At 43.9% G+C, this 18,280-nt stretch overlaps 1 protein-coding gene across 1 annotated transcript in view; it reads left to right on the top strand.

Moving 5' to 3' along the window:
• LPHN3 (latrophilin 3) overlaps positions 1-18,280 on the top strand; it is a 273,474-nt gene that overhangs the window by 158,608 nt on the left and 96,586 nt on the right. The window contains exon 7 of the mRNA XM_010561460.1: positions 15,918-16,223. Coding sequence (XP_010559762.1) covers positions 15,918-16,223 — 306 coding nt within the window. The remainder of the gene's footprint in view (positions 1-15,917; positions 16,224-18,280) is intronic.

Genomic DNA, 18,280 nt, shown 5'->3' with positions numbered 1-18,280 from the left:
GGCCTTATAGGTGCCCCTCCTGCACAGATGCACCTAAGAAAGAAAAGCAATTTATAAAACGCTGTGGCTCTAACAAAGCAGCTGAGACTCAGCGTTCCCAGGAGATCTGCAAGCAGACGAGGGCAAGACCTGGCTCGAACAGAAAATACCACTGCAGCTAATACAGGGCTTTGTTGGGATGCCCTACTTTCCAGGGCTGCCCTGAGGCCGTGGCAGCACTGGGGAATGAGTTGGTGGGTGAGTGACAGTGGTGGTGAGCTCCTGCCACAGTGTAGCCATGGAGCTGCTGCAGGTCTGCTCCATTGCTGTCATGTTCTCTGGGCATGGTCACTGCAGGGTTGGCAGGGAGTGATCTCCCGCTCCTCTCAGGTCTAATTTTTCCTCTCTCCGATAGGATAACCCTAAGTGGTAACATCCTGTATCTCCAAGGTACCCTTCATACCAAGGTAATCCTTAAAATAAATTATAAATGAAAGCTGAAGGCACCACCCCACACTGTAAGTTGTGGCCACTGGACTTTGCGAGGGATGGAGGGGGGAAGAGTCAGATGTCAAGTCAAGGAGGTATCCAAAATTGTTGGCATTGGGAGTATCCTTGGTTTTGGAGTTAAGGGAACAGAGGGCTGAGAGGTGGGCTTGAAGCTGAGGAAAACTCCAGGTTGGGATGTGTTTGCCAGTAGAGGCTTTTCTAGGAAAGGAAAGCAAATGGAAAACAATGGAGAAATAAAACTGGAAGGAGCAGCTCATTACTCAAGGGACAGATGTAGAAGTGGTTTGTAGGCAATCACAGGTGAAACAGGCAGGGGTAAGTTTTGGAACTGACCCGGGATGAAGAAAAGAGCTAAAAATAGGTATTTAAGATCCCCTTTAGTGGAGGTGAGCCAGCACCGTGCCCAGAGAGCTGTAATGGAGGTTCCACATGAATGAGATTTTATTCAACATGCAGGGAGAGAAATCTGGATAAGAGGGAGATTGTGGGATTTCTGAATGTTAGGCTGAAATTTCAGCAGGGATCCTATCACCTGCGAGGGCTCAGCCTCATCGGCACAATGTTTCTGTTGGCTGATGAAGGCAATCTAACACCGCATTTCCCACTTGGAGGATCCCTGCAGAGAAATTATCTCTGATGGAAAAATGTTCAGTGACACTGGCTTAGCTCGTACTGCTTTCATCCAGCCAGGCTGGGCTTTAAGATTTAGATACTATCGAAAAGGAAGAAGCAACCTAGAAAGGCCCAACTTAATATTAATTGTAGGAAGAAGGAATTGTTAAGCCTGGTTGGTCCTTGTGCTTGGCTTCATTCTCATTTTACACACTCTGCATCCTCTTTTCCTTGTTTCCCAGCTCTGTCCCATCTCATTCAACATGCTCGCAGGCTGGCCTGGGTCAGTTCTGCCATGATTTTGTTTTTCATTTAGACAAACACCACAGCATGGACTTGCCTCAGCCTGACAGAAGGGGACACATAATCTTCTGTTATGTTGTTATCAGAGTCCTGCACGCTTCAGCTGGCAAACAGATTGTCAAACATTCTTGAACAATATTTGCTCAGAGTGCAAGAGAGAAAAGAAATCTAATGTCTGCTTTTAGATTCAGTTCCTTCTTTAAGCATTTTATTTGGTTTTCTTTGTACACACTTAAAATTTCATTTCTATTAGACCGTAATCAGCCTAAGTTGCTTAGTGAGATTTGTTATCCAGCGAGTGCTTGCTCATGTTTAAAATTTGGCTGGATTGAGAGCTGATTTTTCTCCTTATTTCCACCCCTTTCCTTCAGTGGTCCTAAATGGCAGCAAATAGTAGCTCCTCTCAGGGACAAACATCCTCATCCCCACCCAAAACAGCAGCCACCGGTGGGCTGCAAGCCATGTGTGGTGAATAAGTATCGGGTCAGTGTGCCCTGATAGGTACCAGTGTCTTGTAGGCTGCTCTTAGAGATGAGTCTCTTCAGTACAAGATGCACATTGCTATTACTGAAGACAAAATCCTAGCCAGGAAGCGTAATTCACATTGCTGCCCCTGGAGCTGAAATGATGCATGTTGCTGAAATAAAGTTGCATCTCCCTTCTTTACAACCCGTTGCCTCATTGGAGTCTGTTTGACCAGGCATCTCGGTCTCTATGAGATTTCTGTGTGCTCTGCTCCAAAGAAGAGCTACAGACAGTGGTGGTTTAACTGAATCAGTGTCACTGTTTTAGCTCAAATATGAAGTTTAATAAGGGAAAATAACAGCTTAATTTGGAAAGGCATCTTGTAGGCCAGGGGGACTGACCTTGTACAAGTGACTGCTGCCAAGAGGATTAGGGAGTTGTATGTTGTACTCAGAAATGTACTGTGGACATGCCAAGCTTGGCGCAGAAGATGGAAAGAGTGGTCCCTTCAGTCCAATACCTTGTCTGAGCTTCAGACTTCGCAGAAGGAGATTCCTCAGGGAGTAACCTGGATCGAGAGAAGGGCTCATTCTTTTGCATTAGCCAGTAATTTCCTCATACAATAACACAGGAGGATCAAAGCCTTCCCCATCCTCCTCTTGTTTTACTGTACTCCTTGGCACATCTCGGCACCTCCCAGGAGTGTGTTGTGGACTGTGATGAACAATGTCCTCTGCAGGAGGAGAAGGTGTTGTGGTTTAACCCCAGCCAACAACTAAGCACCACGCAGCCGCTCACTCACTGCCCCCACCACCACCAAGTGGGATGTGGGAGAGAATCAGGAAAAAGAAGTAAAACTTGTGCATTGAGATAAGAACAGTTTAATAGAACAGAAAAGAAGAAACTAATAAGGGTAATGATAACACTAATAAAATGACAATAGTAATAATAAAAGGATTGGAATATACAAGTGATACACAATGCAATTGCTCACCACCCACTGGCTGATGCCCAGTTAGTCCCTGAGCAGTGATCCCACCACCCCCACTCCCCCCAGTTTATATACTGGACATGATGTCACATGGTATGGAATAGCCCTTTGGCCAGTTTGGGTCAGCTGCCCTGGCTGTGTCCCCTCCCAACTTCTTGTGCCCCTCCAGCCTTCTCACTGGCTGGGCATCAGAAGCTGAAAAATCCTTGACTTAGTCTAAACACTACTTAGCAACAACTGAAAACATCAGTGTTATCAACATTCTTCTCATACCTAACTCAAAAACATAGCACTGTACCAGCTACTGGAAAGAAAATTAACTCTATCCCAGCTGAAACCAGGACAGAAGGAAATAAGGTCATCGGATTGTCTGGTTAGGGTGGAGTTTTCCCCTGCCTCTCCGCACTAGTCTGTTCTTAGCATCCATACTGTAGTTCTGGATTTTCTCGTCATCCATGGAAAGGCTTAAGCCTTTCCCAGCACCATCTAAACACCTCAAGGAAAGGTAAGCAAATAGTTGCGACGCTTGTGGTTTCTTTTGTGCCCCAGAGATTTCCTGTAAGAGACACTGGTTTTTTCAGTAGACAAAGTCAGAAGTTGCTTACTGTTGGCTGACATGATTTCCACCTGAGGCCCGGGCATGGAAATGTTGGTACAGTGAAGGCAATGGCATTGCAGGAACCTATAGGGTCCTGCTGTCGTCAGTGTTGTGAGGCATCTCCAAATAGCACCTCAGGTCTCGGGCAAATTGAACGGCTTTTGATGCTGCCTTCTCCTGTCCATAAACTGGCTGACTCAGATTCCTAAATCAATTCTCTCTCTTTTTCTCTCTCTTCAAGCAAAGTCACATTTTTCTCTGCCTTGGAACAATCTCCGCAGCAGCTGATCAGAGCGGGCGAGCCGCTTGCCACTGCAGCACTTACACTTGTAATATCTATTTTGCTGAACAGCTCCAGGTTGGCATGCCAATGAACTCTGTCTCTCTGATCAATGGTCAGTCAGGCTCTAGCTGCTTAAAAAAAAAAAAGTCTGATATGTATTTGAAGGTTTAAACATTTCTTGACTTGCTTAGTGCAGACCACGAAGGTCTATCACAGGTGACCTTCTTCCTCCTTTCCCATTTCAAGTCTGACCACCATACTAGAAAGTCTGTTATTTCCTTCAATTCAAAATTAGTTCAGTGTTATGCTCTGTTTTTTCTAGTATTCCCAGCCTGACAGATTTCTTCTCATTATAAATTATTCTGTCTGCTTCAGCTGCATGCTTTTTCTCATTTACATTTAATATAATGGAAGAAGAGTTGCTTTTGATGACATAAGTGAGCTAGATTTTGGGTTAGCATTATTATACAATGAGAGTTCTGGCTGGATAATGTAAAATATTAGGGATTTTGAGGTTTTTAGTACCTGTAAAGCACTGCAATGACTAGAAAAACTAATATACTTCTTCCCTGCAAATTGATGAAACTTCTTGATGCATGCATGCAATGTGAAAGGCCCAAGGCTAATAACATTACAGGTCTCAACACATGTCCTAAATGGTCTGCTGTAAAATATTTACAAAACAAAAACATTTGAACATATTTGACACTGAAGAGGAGGAAAATTAATAATCACTGTAGACTGGTAAGTTTAGTTTATGTTACCTGTGAGAGTTGTAAAATGAGGTTTAGGCTGTGTACTAGAAGCATACAGCAGCTCTTTAGCCCTGTATTGTAGTAGTAGTTTTATCCTATACTTAAAAGTAATACCTATAAGTATATAAGGGTCTCTGCTGTATTTCAGAATTGGATACAAATTGCTTGACTACTTTTTTTTTTCTCCTGGTTTTCTGTTATGCTTTTGAATCTTGCAGTCATATGAAGATACATTCACATTTAGCTAGACAGCAGGTATATTTTTTAAGATATGTGCATTGGACCGGGTCAGACATTCTTTCGTCTCTCCTCTCTCTCCTCTTTTTTCACATGTTGAATATATGTATCTATTCTTTTTTCCTTATGAGAGACATGATTCTTTTGTTCAAGGTATCACATTTATGCTTTGCAGTTACATCAGGTACTTAATTTTATTGGGTGTATATGTTATACAAAAGCAAGGAGATTACACAGCTTAAAAATCTCTAAAGGATACAATTTACTTTTTTCACTTCTGTGCCATCCCGTCTGCTTTTCTTTACTGGTTTCCAACTTCCTCAGGTTATGCTGATGCTCGTGGGGATCCACAACACCTTTGTTGGTAGCCAAAGTGGATCGGGTGCAGTTTAGGATTCCAGGCCAAGAGTACGTTATGGAAATTCCCTATTCTGGCACAGCAGCACCTGGATGTTCCTCTGTGTTTGGTGCCTCTGGTTTGGACCAGTAATTCCCCTAGGCACGTAAACTTTAGCACCTGACTGCGTGCAAAACCGCATGCCAAACCTGGGGAGGCAGGCATACAGCTTCAATCTAAAATATATTGCTTTTCAGCACCACTATTCACTTTCTTGTAGGTTTTTTTATGTCCTTATATTCCTCCACTTCACAAAAAAACCTCCATGCTTACATTGCAATGTGCTGGTCTGAACTAGCCATTAACAAGAATAATCTGAAAGCTGACAGATGTAAAACTAGAAATCAGTGTTGAAGGTTTTTCCCCCTTGGGCTTCTGTATTGTCATCTTGTCATCAGCCCCTCAGGTAAGAGTTTGAAACTACATCTCGGCCAAAGCTGATTGCATGAGAGCTGGTATCCCTTAATGGCACAGAGCCAAACAAGTTAAGTTAAACCTCCTTTTCTGATTTTTGGATGCCGTTCCTTCCTGCCGTTCAGCTTTCTACTGTGACTTTTCAACTGAGATGACTAGCCATGGCAATGCCTCCAGCTCTGGAGTCTAAAGGCTGGAGATCTTTGCCATGTCCTTGAGATGCTGAGGCATATGAGTGCATATTCAACATCACTACCAGCACCCCAGTGTCCTCCCTCAACAAAAAATTAGCCTCTGGGACATGGGTGAGGGATGCTTGCATGCCAGGACATCAGCGTGGACTTGATAGTGTACCGAGTTGCCTGTGTCCGTAACTACTGAAGTCTAGTATGAAAACGGGACATCCTTGAAAGTGTTACCCAGTTCATTTCAGCTTAAAATGCCCTGTATATTGCACAATTTGTTTATTTGTTATAAATCCGCTTCGCTGAAGCAAATGTGTTTTTCATAATATTAATGGCGCTCCCATTGTTAAAGCCATCCACAAAACATCAGATATCTATAAAACAAATTTAGACACTAGTGCTGTAGTTAAGCATTGTTAGGCAGATCCCTGAGCCAACATGAATACAGCTATTAGAATTGAGCTTTAGAAAATATTGATGTTTCTACATAAGTAGTAAAGAGTTTTGAAAGGGACCTAAACAGTGTTTTATGGTTTGTCAGGGAAACTGCTTTATTTCTGAAAGTAGCTGAATATTGATATTCTTACAATGGAGTTTTGTCAGCTTCTTAGGATTGGCTTTTGTGAAAGATTTTTTTTCTGTTTAGCACAGGCTTGTTCCCTCCCTCCCTTCCATCTGCCATTCCAGGTGCAGAGAGCAAACCGCTGGCAAGTTTGGGGAGAGGGTTGACCTAATCTGAGCTTCAAAACAAGATTTGGCTGAGAGGCCGAGGCCGTGTCTGTCCTCTGATTTACAGGAGTGGTCTTGATAGCACATCCACACTGAGGTGCGCCAGCACATGCTCAAAGGATGAGAAAAGACAGCCTTTCTCAGCATTTCCCTATTTCTGCTGGTTTCAGTGGTCAGCTCTCTCCATAGTTCAGGCTGGTTTTCTGGTAGGAGCAAGAATAAATAGAATGAATAAATAAATAACATAGAAGCCAATGCAGTCAGAGACTGAGTGGAGCAAGTGCCCTGTAGAGAGGAATCACTTTGGCGGCTTTGGAGAAGGATTTGGTTTTTTGAATCAGGTTTGAAATAACCAGTGGGTTGTAGCAAGAGGAGAAAATAGATGGGTTTGGTGAAAGACAAAAGGTGAGCTTTTGCTGGCAGGTTTATCATTCTTCTTGCTCTGGAGGATGCTAAAAATACAGTATGGATATAACATCTACTGTACAGACAGCAGGCCCTTCTTTCAGGTCTCCAATTCATGTCTGGGCCTGCAGTATGACCTCCATGCTAATGAAGTCAATCCTAACACGGGTTAGAGAAAGAAAGGTATAAGCAACCCTAACTCCACCTTTGATATTTTGTGTTTTATTCCCTCTCCTCTCTTTGATTTCAGCTGACCAGGCCCCCCACAGAGTGTTTGCACGTAAAACACTGGGCATTGGGGCTGATTTGGAAGCCCAGCAATGGTACACAAAACTGGGAGGGACCCCAAATCCTGAGCCTCAGAGCAGCTGGGATCAAGGGATGGTGCACATGGTGTAAGGGGAGATGCATAGAAAATGCAAAAAGCAGCCTTTGTGATTTTAATCTGCCAAACTAGACAGGAGGAAGCGGGGCCAGGCAGCTTTCCACCCACCTCTTCCCCCACACCTTTTGCACACGCACATGCTGCGGCACCAGGGAGCTGATTTCTTGTAGTTCCAGTTGGTTGTCTCCTTGGGTTCTGTTGTACTATGCCTTCTTCCCCAAGATAACAGCACAACACAATCAGGTTTTAAATATTAATACAGAGATCACAGGAGTGTAGCTTGGAAGCACCAAATCACTGAGAATTGAAAAGTCTAACCTGTCCTTTTGAAAGCTGTCCAATTTCTTTTTTATTTTACAGCATTCGAACCATTTCACAAATTGGAAAGCAACTATCCAGCCATTTCACAGGCAGATTATGATATGTTTAAAAGAGTTCAAGGCATTTATCTGAATGCAATTGGCCATCTTGCTGACTAACATCTAGATTGGAGATATTACACATGCAGATGAACAGCGACTATTTGAAGATGATAGTTTTCTCTTATTAAAGTTGTGTTTGTAGCTTGCAACTGAAGTAATGTTTCAGATAGTGGTATAAGCTGACTGCCTTTGGCCCTTGGAAGGACTTGTGTTGATCAGATAGATCAGAAAATGCTAGGGCGTGAATAGTCATTTTATGACTCCTGCACTCGCTTCTATTCATCGCAAATGCAGAGGTGGAGAACTGCTGGAGAAGGACTGGCTCCATCTGGCACTGCCTCTGCAGAGCACATGCAAGTTGTTCAATTAAAGATGCAGAAGCACAGGCAAAAGGCAAGAAACACACATTAGATGAAACTACATCCGTTGCCAAGCGGACGGGAAAGATTGTTTTTCCCTCTTAGCAGCTATACGTGTGCTTGTTCTGCATACAAACTAAAAGGTATGTTTCAGCTTGCATGGATAAAACATATATGTCAACAAAAAAAAAAAACAAACCAAACCTGGCAATCTCAGCCTCCAGTAAATCTCTTGAAGCTGTAAGTGTAGTGCTGACATGTCTGCACTCTAAAATGGTCTGAATGAAAAACTGACAGCACCTGTTATTGAAATCAAAAGTGATTTCTCTAACAGTGGGATACTGGGGAATTCCTACCGGGCTTCTCTTTAATAGAGTTTGAAGAATTCAGGTTGGAAGATAGTGTATACGATCTGCACCACTGGCTCTGATGGATGTGAATCACGCCAGGGGACAGAGATTGTTTAGGAGGTTAGAAGTTCACTCCATACATTCAGTAATAATGTGGTTAGTGTGCCCTTAAAATGAGGTTGTATGGGGTTTTTTTTAACCCCTGTGTGAAATAACATGTAGATTGAAAAAAAATAGTAGTCAGATTTTATATGTTCAAATCCAGAAATTCAAAGTAACTGCAACCACATCTAACAGTATTTTTGAGAACTAGAGTGATTCGAAGCTAGATTGCCTAAAAATAGCTCTTGAACTGAACTCTCAAACCTATTAGATTAGTCCATTTATAATAAATCCTGATCTACTGTCTATTAGATCAGCTCTTCTGTAATCTTTTCCTGTTTACCAGGCCTCCTATAGACATAGTTAATCTGCATTTCTAAAAGCATTACAGCATGATGTTGAAAAAAAGGGTCAATTTTTATGTCTTGTGCACAATGGTCCAATTAAATTTCTGCCTAAACATTCAGAATCAGTTGCAAAGTCTGGAAAGAGCAATATGGCATTAATACCCTTGTTGGATGGGTACCAAAGGGTACGAGAGGTTCACAAAGGTGGGTTTGGCAGAGGTCCTGGGTGGGAAAACAGAGCTAAGACTTTAGGAACTGTCTTCTGATAGAAAAGGACCATTGTGAAGACAACATCTGATGCTCATGTGCTGTACCACTTAATTTCCTGTTATTGCTAGATATGCCAATGTGCTGTAACCCCGTGCCAATGACAGTTAAAACATTGTCTGATGTCTCTGAAGTTACACATTTTAAGTGGGATCCAGTAATTTCTTGGAGAAGAATGGGTCAGAGAGGAAAAGAAGAAAGGAAAAAAGTAGCTTCTTTTATGCAAATGACAACTAAATTGGGGACCTGACACTAAGAGCTGCGGGGAGCCAGAAAAAGTGTTAAGCACTCACACACACAAAAAAAGTCTCACAAAAGCATAAAAGTTGATATTTCACCAAAAAACAGCCAAGCTGCTGTTTGGGTTCTTATTTTTGCAGGCAAAACCTGGAAGTTTGCAATAATAGCTAGAATGGTTTTGACAAAACGACCTTTCTGTAGCAATCCGGCATGTGTAATGAACAGGATCATTGTCAAAAATGTCAAGTTTTGATTCAAAAGGGCTTTGGTGGACTTATTTTTTGCCTGTTGGAAATTAGCCCCATGTGGTGGCTGCTTTGAATGTATTGTCTTGCTGAGAGTTGCGGTGCAGTGAGGAAGGAAGAGCTGGGGCAGATTGACTGGACTGGAGTCTGTTGTGATGATTTTGCACACTTCAGCTCTCATTCTTTGTTGTTTAATGTTAAATGCTCAAACTGAGATTCAGAGGAAAAAACCCAGCGTGTTAAGTGATTCCAGCTTGAAGTGCATTGAAACAGCTGAGTTTGCACCATGTCTTGGACCACAGCTGTAGGTTTCCCCTAGTACAGGGAACTCAACATCTGGCCCATATCCATCACAGCATCTGCCCAGGCCCAGCAGAGTAGTCACATGTGGGCAGAGTAGCCTCGGGCAGAAAAACTGATCCCCTACTGGAAAAGGTAGACAAAAAAATTGAGAAAGGGTTTTTCCACTTGGCAGCAGTCCACAAGGAAACGGATCTTTCTTCTCTCAGATACAGCATCCTCATCCTCTGCTATTTCAGACATTAGGTAAGAGGAAAGAAAAAGAAGAGCTATGTATCTATGTATCATAGTTCATATCACTTTTTCGGGGTGCAGGACTACATGCAGTTGTGTTCTTGAGGACAACGTGCTGTGCTGAACACTGGGGCCTTCGCATATCTAATCTTTTCTTCCCACCAACGGTTTTTGCAATTCTTATGTCAGTCTCAGTCAATAAAGCTCCAACAACAAAAAACACAACCCCAACCCCTCCAAAAGCAGCGCGTAAACTTTTATGTTCAAACACGATTCTGGCTCAGCTTCCCCAAATAATGGCATGTGTGAGCACAGGGGAGGGCTGTTCAAATGTTTGATGTGAGGCCTGCTTGGCCTTCGCCTGCAGTAAAAATAAATTGTAGTTACTCTCAAACATGTGGAAGGAGCTGTAGATAATTTAGGGGCTAATCTCACCTTGTTGATTCTCTGGCTCGCAGCTCCTGGGTGGCACCAGCGTGTGGCTTTTGGCCTTGCAGCAGGCATCCAACACGAGATGGTGTTGCAGGGTGACATCTTTTGTGGCGTGGACTCGGTATAATGTTGCAATCCACTGCTGTATTAATGACTGGGTTGATGGATACCTGCTTATGCACCTCTTAGGGATGGTACCAGGTGTGCAAGGCTCAACCTAGGTGCTCCTTGACTTCAGTCATCCTTTTCTGTCACCTTACAGGGAGTTCGGTGAAAAGCCACCCAAAAAAAAAAAGGCAAAAGAAAATGGGAATATATTTATTTTCAAATAATATTTTTTTCCTAGGGAATTTCAGAAAATGTTCTGAAATGTGTTTGAAAATGCCTGTAGAAAACTAATTCCCATCAGATGCATTAATGTGACAGGGAAGAGAAAAACAGCTGTGATATAATCCTCCAACTGTATTAGATTTGGGGGGTTTTGTGCTGCTTCTTTCAAGACGTGCCTAAACCTTCGTATTTGCTATGTAAATACAACTTGCACCATCTTCCAGTAGAAGAAGAAATAATAAAAGGGGATGCTGTAAGCAAAGGATGTGGTTGCCAAATATGAAGAAGGCAAAACTAGCAGAGAGGGAGGGACCTTCAGGTTTTGTGGTTTTTGCAGCCTTTCAGAAACCAGCAATGCTCCATTTGTCTTAGCATGGCAGCGACATGCGTAAAGGATTGTGGTCACAGCCCAGAGGTGCTCAAGAGGGCATTTGGATTGCTGTATCCTCATGAAGATGTTGAACCCCTCGGATGAGCTGTACCTCAGTTGCTCGAGCATTGCACCAGCTGCAGCGCAGGGAGCAGGCCCGAGCTCTTGGCTGCCGGTGCCCCAGCGTGTCTGCTTGAGCATTGGGCTCAGGAACGCAAAACTCGCCAGAGAGTGAAGTCATCATGGCTTGCTTGGACCTTGTGCACGACACTTGGAGTTCCAATTACGTGAGCGAACGCTGGCATGTAGCACATAGCCATCAGGCTAAACCTTTGGATCGCAACCCCCAGGGAAGAGCTTGACGGATGTCTTCCGTCATCTGTTACCTAGCAAAAGCCAGCGAACATCACTCAGGAAAGCTTGTCTGCAATTTCTGCTCGAGGGGCACCCAGTTATCTTCACTCACGGGACGGAAAATTCATGACATCTCTTAAAAAGTATTTTCAGTTATTGAGTACGCCGGGTCATAGGCTGGATACTTAGGTGCCAGCAGAAGAAAATGAGAGAAAAGGTAGCTTAGTCATTGATCGCAAATAGCCTTGCTTGCAATCAAAGCTGCTTTTGTGATAGGAAAACACTAGTCAGAGTCATCTGGAAAAGCAGCCTCCCATGTCTGGAAGGCTCAGCAGGAAGAGGTGAGCAGAGCAGAAGGTAAGATGACATGTGTGCTGGATTTCCCCGGTGGCAGATGCGAAGCACTGGTCTTAGGCCAGTCGTGTGCTTGTCATGTTAGGCCAGGAAAGGGGAAAAGATGGAAAGGGGGCGGGGGGGAGGGGGGGAGTGCGCAGAAGGACAGATCCTTATTTATTTAAGATTTTTCCCTGTGAGTAAATCCTTCCCCTGATTTTCCTTACACCAAGCAAAATTCCTCCTCCAGAGACCTGAGCTCTGTGTAAAGGTCAGGAAATAAAAGGAAGAAGGGAAACAACTAACAATTTCTTTTTCTTGCTAGTCAATATGCTGGGAGTAGAGAGAGGGTCCTCTGGGAGTTGCAATTACTCCCCTGTGGATGCTGGAAATGTTTTGGGGTTTTTTTTTTTATAGCTGCAGCTCTAGTCTGAATGATGGCAAAACTTAGTCTTCTGCTATAAGTGCTAGCTCTCTAGATAGAGCAGGGAAGAAAGTAGTGAAGTATCACTTTGGGGTATTTTGGGGGAAGAGCTGTTTCCACAGCCACAGTTTGCTTTCTTGGAAGCACTGTGAAAATACCTATCCCAGCACTGTGCTTCGTGGAATCAAAGTCTGCAGAGTCTTGGGTTTGAAGCCTAGGAGTAAAAACTGAGTCTTGCCCAAAAGCTGTCTTTAAACTCTTGATATGGCAATGCATGGTAAAAACAAGCAGTAAGAGTAAAATAATCAAGATTATACATTTCTAGTTGTAATAATGTTGATGATTTTTAAAGGTTAGTGCTTGTCTATGAGCAAAGATTGTTTGCTCATTACGAAGTATTATCTGAAGAATCCTTCCATTAAAGAGATGCTGCAATGCTGCTTTTCCCCGAGTTAAAAATTCACAGTTTATTGGCAGCCTGAGTTAATCTGGAGGTTTGATCTCTGTTCTGTGCTGTAGGATTTAGGTAATTTTGCACAGGTTGCAGTCTCTTTGTGGTTTTGCTTGGATTTGAGAATCATTTATATGTAAATGATCCTGATCTCTTGTTCTTTCCCTTCTTACCAATTAACTTTGTTTTAAAGCACACAGTTGTGTGAGCAAAATTGGCAAGCAGTGCTGCCTGGAGCTGGTGAAACTGGGTGGTGTTAGCATGGTGATCATGTTTGCTGGAGCTCATTACCAAATTGACTTGTTGAATAATCAGACCTTTGAACTGAGTTCAGTGGTATACCATCCATCTCACTCCGTTAGGCCACTTCGAAGCAGCTCTTTTATGTCTTCTTATAATTTGTCCTATGTAAATGGTGGAGGTGTTTATTTTTAAAAGCAGCAAGAAAGTCCAACTGAACAAGAAAAAAGTTGGAAGAACAAGCCCTCAAAGAGATTTCCACGCTAGTGCCAAGAGGTTTATGAAAGATAAAACAACTCATTATTTTATGGCTAAAGGAAAATGCCATTAAATCCCTCATGCCTAGCTGCTACAGAAAACTTGCCAGAGCTATTCCAGAAACAACACGCCGTGAGATATTCAATGATTGTCAGTGAAAACTAGGCTCAAAAATGCAGCACCCCTGCTTGCAGATCAAGGGGAGCTCCTCGGTGCTCAGTATATGTTTCTATATGCTCACAAATGACTGTGAGAATGATTTTAAGGGGGTTGCTAGTTTTGGCTTTGAAACGGCATCCACTATATCTACTTGGTACCTCTGCACCTGTAGTGCACAGCATAGGTCATTTTGCAAATGGAAAATGACTTGTTACAGCATGAGTAAATGGGAAAATTTCTGCAGGTTGTTATCTACCGGGCTAATCATTATTATGAAGAAATAAAACATGTACTCATGGCAAGACCTGCTGTAGTAAAAACAGATAACAGTTGCCAAAGTTCTCTACAAATTTTAATCCTCCGTGTAACTTCGGATGGAAATCATTGCTTGGTGATCTAGTACAGCTTTGAGCAGAAACTGGAAGAAATCTGTCAATGTCTGCAGGATTTTGCATTGTATTTTTTGGAGTTCATTCAGACTTAGGGCTCAGAGTGGAAGGGAGGTAGCACAAGAAGGGTGAAAAATCTGATCAATGAGCTCGGGAGACCTGATTTCAGATCAATGTCCTGGTGCTCAGGTGGTTTAGTGCCTGTTTCACTATTGCTCACCTTTTTCGAGGTGGTGGGAGAAGATAACCACGTTTTCCGAGTAGAGCTGGGATTTTTAAACTGAACATTTTCTTGAAAAATACTGTTCCCTCAGAAAATTATGTTTATGATGCTGCTGAGTTTTAAAGTTTGCGGAGAGGTTGTCTCAGGCTTGGAGTAAAATTACCTAAAACCAGAGCATGTGCTTCAACTGCCATGTTATTGATTACTCTGGGACAGGAGGATTGCTCACAGCACCATGGGCTTAAATTACTTAAATAACAAAAAAAACCCTTTCAGAATGGAAAAACACCTATTTTACACTAAAGGCAGGCATCTCTATGCTTGAAGTAGGTTGACTTGAATGAACTCCAGTGACATCAATATCATTATAAATTAATAACTAACACTGCACAAATAGTGAGCATGGTCTGCTTCACTGGACCCAGAAGAGAGGACAGTCTCTGCTCTCAGGAGCTTGCAGGCTGACCCTGCTCACACAGCTGGATAGTTAAGAGGATGCTTCTTGGGGTGACAGGGTAATTCTAGCATTTAATTTTAATTTCTGGCTAGGCTAGAGTTCACACGTGGCTGTCTGTAATGTAGAAACTCCAATTTGTGTTGCTGGACATGGAGCAACTGTGACTCTGAAGGATTTTTGGATGCTGGAAGAGGTGGGATGGTAGGGAGATGTTGTGGCATGGGAATTAAAGAGAGAATAGTATCAGACAAGGATCGGACAAGCCTATTCATATGGCCTCCTTACCTGCCTTTGCCAGACAGCCCCTGTGTTTTCCTTGGCCAGGGATTGAGGGGGCAATTGTGAATATCTGGCATTTCACTGGAGTAAAAGTGTTATGTTGAGGAAGCAGGAGGGTGCTTATCTTTGAGAGAGGCAAAGGAGGTAGGAGAATCAGGCTTCTTCACAAGCTGTATATGTCACGGCACGGCAGGGGCAATGGAGGAGCAATTGGAGGCAGCCTGCCTCGGTTTCCCCACCTGAGATTTCAGGCCATAAAGAAATCCACGTGAAGTTCCAGTCTGTGCAAGCACCTCGGTCTAAATAGGAGGCAAAATAAGGTAATTATAGGGTGGGCGTCCATCGATATTCACCACACGGAGTACTTAGCACAGCTATTGTAGGATGTGGCATGGGTTAACGCATTTCTAAAAGCAGGTTCCCCACCTCTTGCTGCTCAACTGCTCATCGCAGGTTTTAAATGAAATAGCCCGTTGAGCATTAAACTCTCGAGGATTTGGCTGGGCCAATGTGCACCTTTGCATCTGCCACATGGCTTGCAGCTTGAGGGGCCAAGCGCTGCTGTTGGGACGAAGCAGCAAGGCATGAACCTGAGAGAAAATTAACAGCTTGGTCCAGAGAACAGCCTTGCGTTCATCCCTCTGTGCACTGCTGTTTTGAGGATGGATTTGTGGTGTGGGTTTGTTTTTTTTTTATCACACCATGGAAAATGTTTTTCTGTCCAAACCAGCTGGGTCTTCAGCAACACTAAAAAATTAAAAGCACTTCTGTGCTAGGTGTTCCCTAAAAGATGGAAAACAAGATTTTTACATTAAAATGCCAGGAAGAAAAATGGTGAGGGCATAAAATGCTGCTTTATTTTCATCAGATGCTAGTGCTTTTGGAAAATCGGTTGTGCTCCAGCAGTCATTACCCCCCTGTGTGCTTCTCTCGCTGTGTGCTCCAGCTTTTCTCTGAAAGGTGACTGTGCAGCAAGTCTTGCATTAGCTGTAGCTCCAACTACACCCCGCAGGCCACTGCAGTCAGCAGAGGGGACATCCTCGGGACCTAGGCTTGAATCCCTTTTTTCCTTCCTCTCTTTAATCAGCTCTGCCTTTGTTTCAGGAGTATCGACATCGGGGGCTCTGGGCCCAGGGAGCACCACCGCCAGCACCACGCCACGGGTGGCCACCAGCAGCACCAGCCGCCCCACCACCACCTCGGCCTCGGGCAGGAGGAACAGGAGCACCAGCACACCGTCGCCCATGGCTGATGTCCCAGATGAAATGACCACGCACCTCCCACCTGCCTCTTCCCAGCTGCCGCCGGCCAATGCAGAGAGCTGTGACCCCGTGGAAGCCCGTGATATTATGTGGTCTCGGACTCGGCAGGGCCAGGTGGCGAAGCAGCCATGTCCCATGGGCTCGATAGGTGAGTCGAGGGGCGGGAGGACATGGCGAGCTGTCTCCATTTGCCTATGGGACATTGTGAGTGTGCAACCAGGTTGCCCACAGACCCCTGTGGCACACGTGCTTCCATCAGCGGAGCATGCTCATGCCTTCTGTCAGGTCTGCGTTGCCTTGGTGAGGAATGGCAAGCAGCTGGCTGGGGCCAAAGTCTCAGTATGCAGAACACGTTGTGCAGGATCTTTGGCATCCCAAGCTCTGGCCAAAGGAGAGTACAAGCTAATGACCTTGTGGGGTTAAGCTTGATGTGCTATAAGAGCCTCTGCCTCCAGAAGTTATGTACGATGTGCCTGTTATCCCTGGTTTTGCCTGTATTTGTAGCCTCTGGGCTTATTGACGGATGTGTTGATGGCTGATGTTTTGCTTGTTTGCGGGGGGAGGGGGGTGCAGAAATCAACAAAACTTATATTTTGAAGCTCTGTGCTGCACTGTTTGCATTTCAAAGGCCATGGCCAGCATTTCAGTGCACAGGTATTCTCTGATTGCACTCCTGAACCAGCATGAGTGATTTTTTCAAACTGCAGCCAGCATCCAGTGTGATCAGCAGGGAAAGCAGGGGGGAAAACAAAGCCAAATATTTCAAAATTGTTTATTGCTTATTGGATTTTGCACATTTTCTTCTACTCTTCCCCCCAGTTGTTTTCTTCCAAAAGGTTGCTTTTGGAAATTTTCTGTCCAAATTGAAACACGGTCAAATGAAGAATGGGTTTTGGCATATGGTTCAGTTTGCTGTATTTTAACAAATGTAGTTTTCTAAAAGTATTAATTTTTCAAGCTAGTCTTCGTGTCCAGCCCTGAGAACCTGCTTGCCAAGAAGAAATCATAAGGTGGAGGAAATTGCCTGAAAATGAGGGCTGGAGGGATCTGGCTTGCAGAGGAGACTCTCTGTTAATTCTCTGCTCCATTGCCCTGGAGAGCCATTCACACCTGTGTTTACGAATACTGACTCTCTTGAATTTGGTGAGGTCAGACTGACAAAATACATGTTAAAGTATGAGGGGCATGGAAAGACGTCAGTGGTGAGAATAGGTAAAGAACATTTTTGCTGTCTTTCCCAGCCCCACTTGGTAAAATTAATGCAAAAAGTATCATGTGGTTCCCAGAGAGGGGAAAGGATAGTCTGAACTGAAGCTGTGAAAAGGAAAGAAAAGATAAAAAAGGAAAATGAAGGCTGGATGCAGGGAGCCCGTTTCCAAGCACAAGAGCTAAGGACTAGATGAAAATAGCTAAGGGGGAAAAAAAAAAAACCAAAACTTGATAGGGGGATGTTGATAGGGGATGGCAATAATCCTTTCCCACCTCTAATTTCAGTGATTCATGTGACTTGTTAAAAGCTGTGGTATATTAGCAGCGGGCCTCTTCCAACTCCCTTTGAAGGCATGAGCAAACTCACTGGTTTTAATCGACGCTACCATGAGACCTAGCCTGTAATTCACTCCTCTGCTGAAAAGTTGCGCTCTTCAGGGCAGAGCACTTTATAGGATGCAAAGTCTTTAGTGTACTGGCTTTCTTGCTTTTTAAAGATCTTTAACTGCACCATTTCAGATGCATTTCTCTTTGTCTGGAAGGGCCTGAGGCACTTTGCTGTCTTTTGCAGCAGGGATCTGGGCAGCCCTTGCCAAACAAAACTTTCCTCTAAAGCACCTCTCAACCGTTGGGGGTGGACAGTAAAGCCCAGCATTACATCTCGGCCTTTGAAGCATTTAAACTTTTGTGTGTTTCCACCCAAATGTTTTAATGATGATTCAGAGCAGTAGAATCTTCCTAAAGCAGCAAGGAAGTCAAGGCACAGGGTCTGATCCCTGGGTGCCAGCAGTGGGGCAGAGCACTTGAGGTGCTGGCTCAGTGTTTGAGATGCAGCTTTGATTTCTTAGTCCCTGGCAGCTTTCCTGCCTGGCCTAAGGCAAAGCCCTCTGTCTGTAGTCTCCATTTGGTGAAATAGAGATAATATCCTTGCCCTACCTCATGGGTCATTTATGTCTTAGGGCCCCTAAGCACTAAGACGATGGGAGACGAGGACAC

Source organism: Haliaeetus leucocephalus, unplaced genomic scaffold (genome assembly GCF_000737465.1).
Source record: "Haliaeetus leucocephalus isolate CR32 unplaced genomic scaffold, Haliaeetus_leucocephalus-4.0 Scaffold145, whole genome shotgun sequence".
Taxonomy (NCBI): Eukaryota; Metazoa; Chordata; class Aves; order Accipitriformes; family Accipitridae; genus Haliaeetus; species Haliaeetus leucocephalus.
Note: the sequence above shows the minus strand (reverse complement) of the source record. Positions and strands in the feature narration are given on the sequence as shown.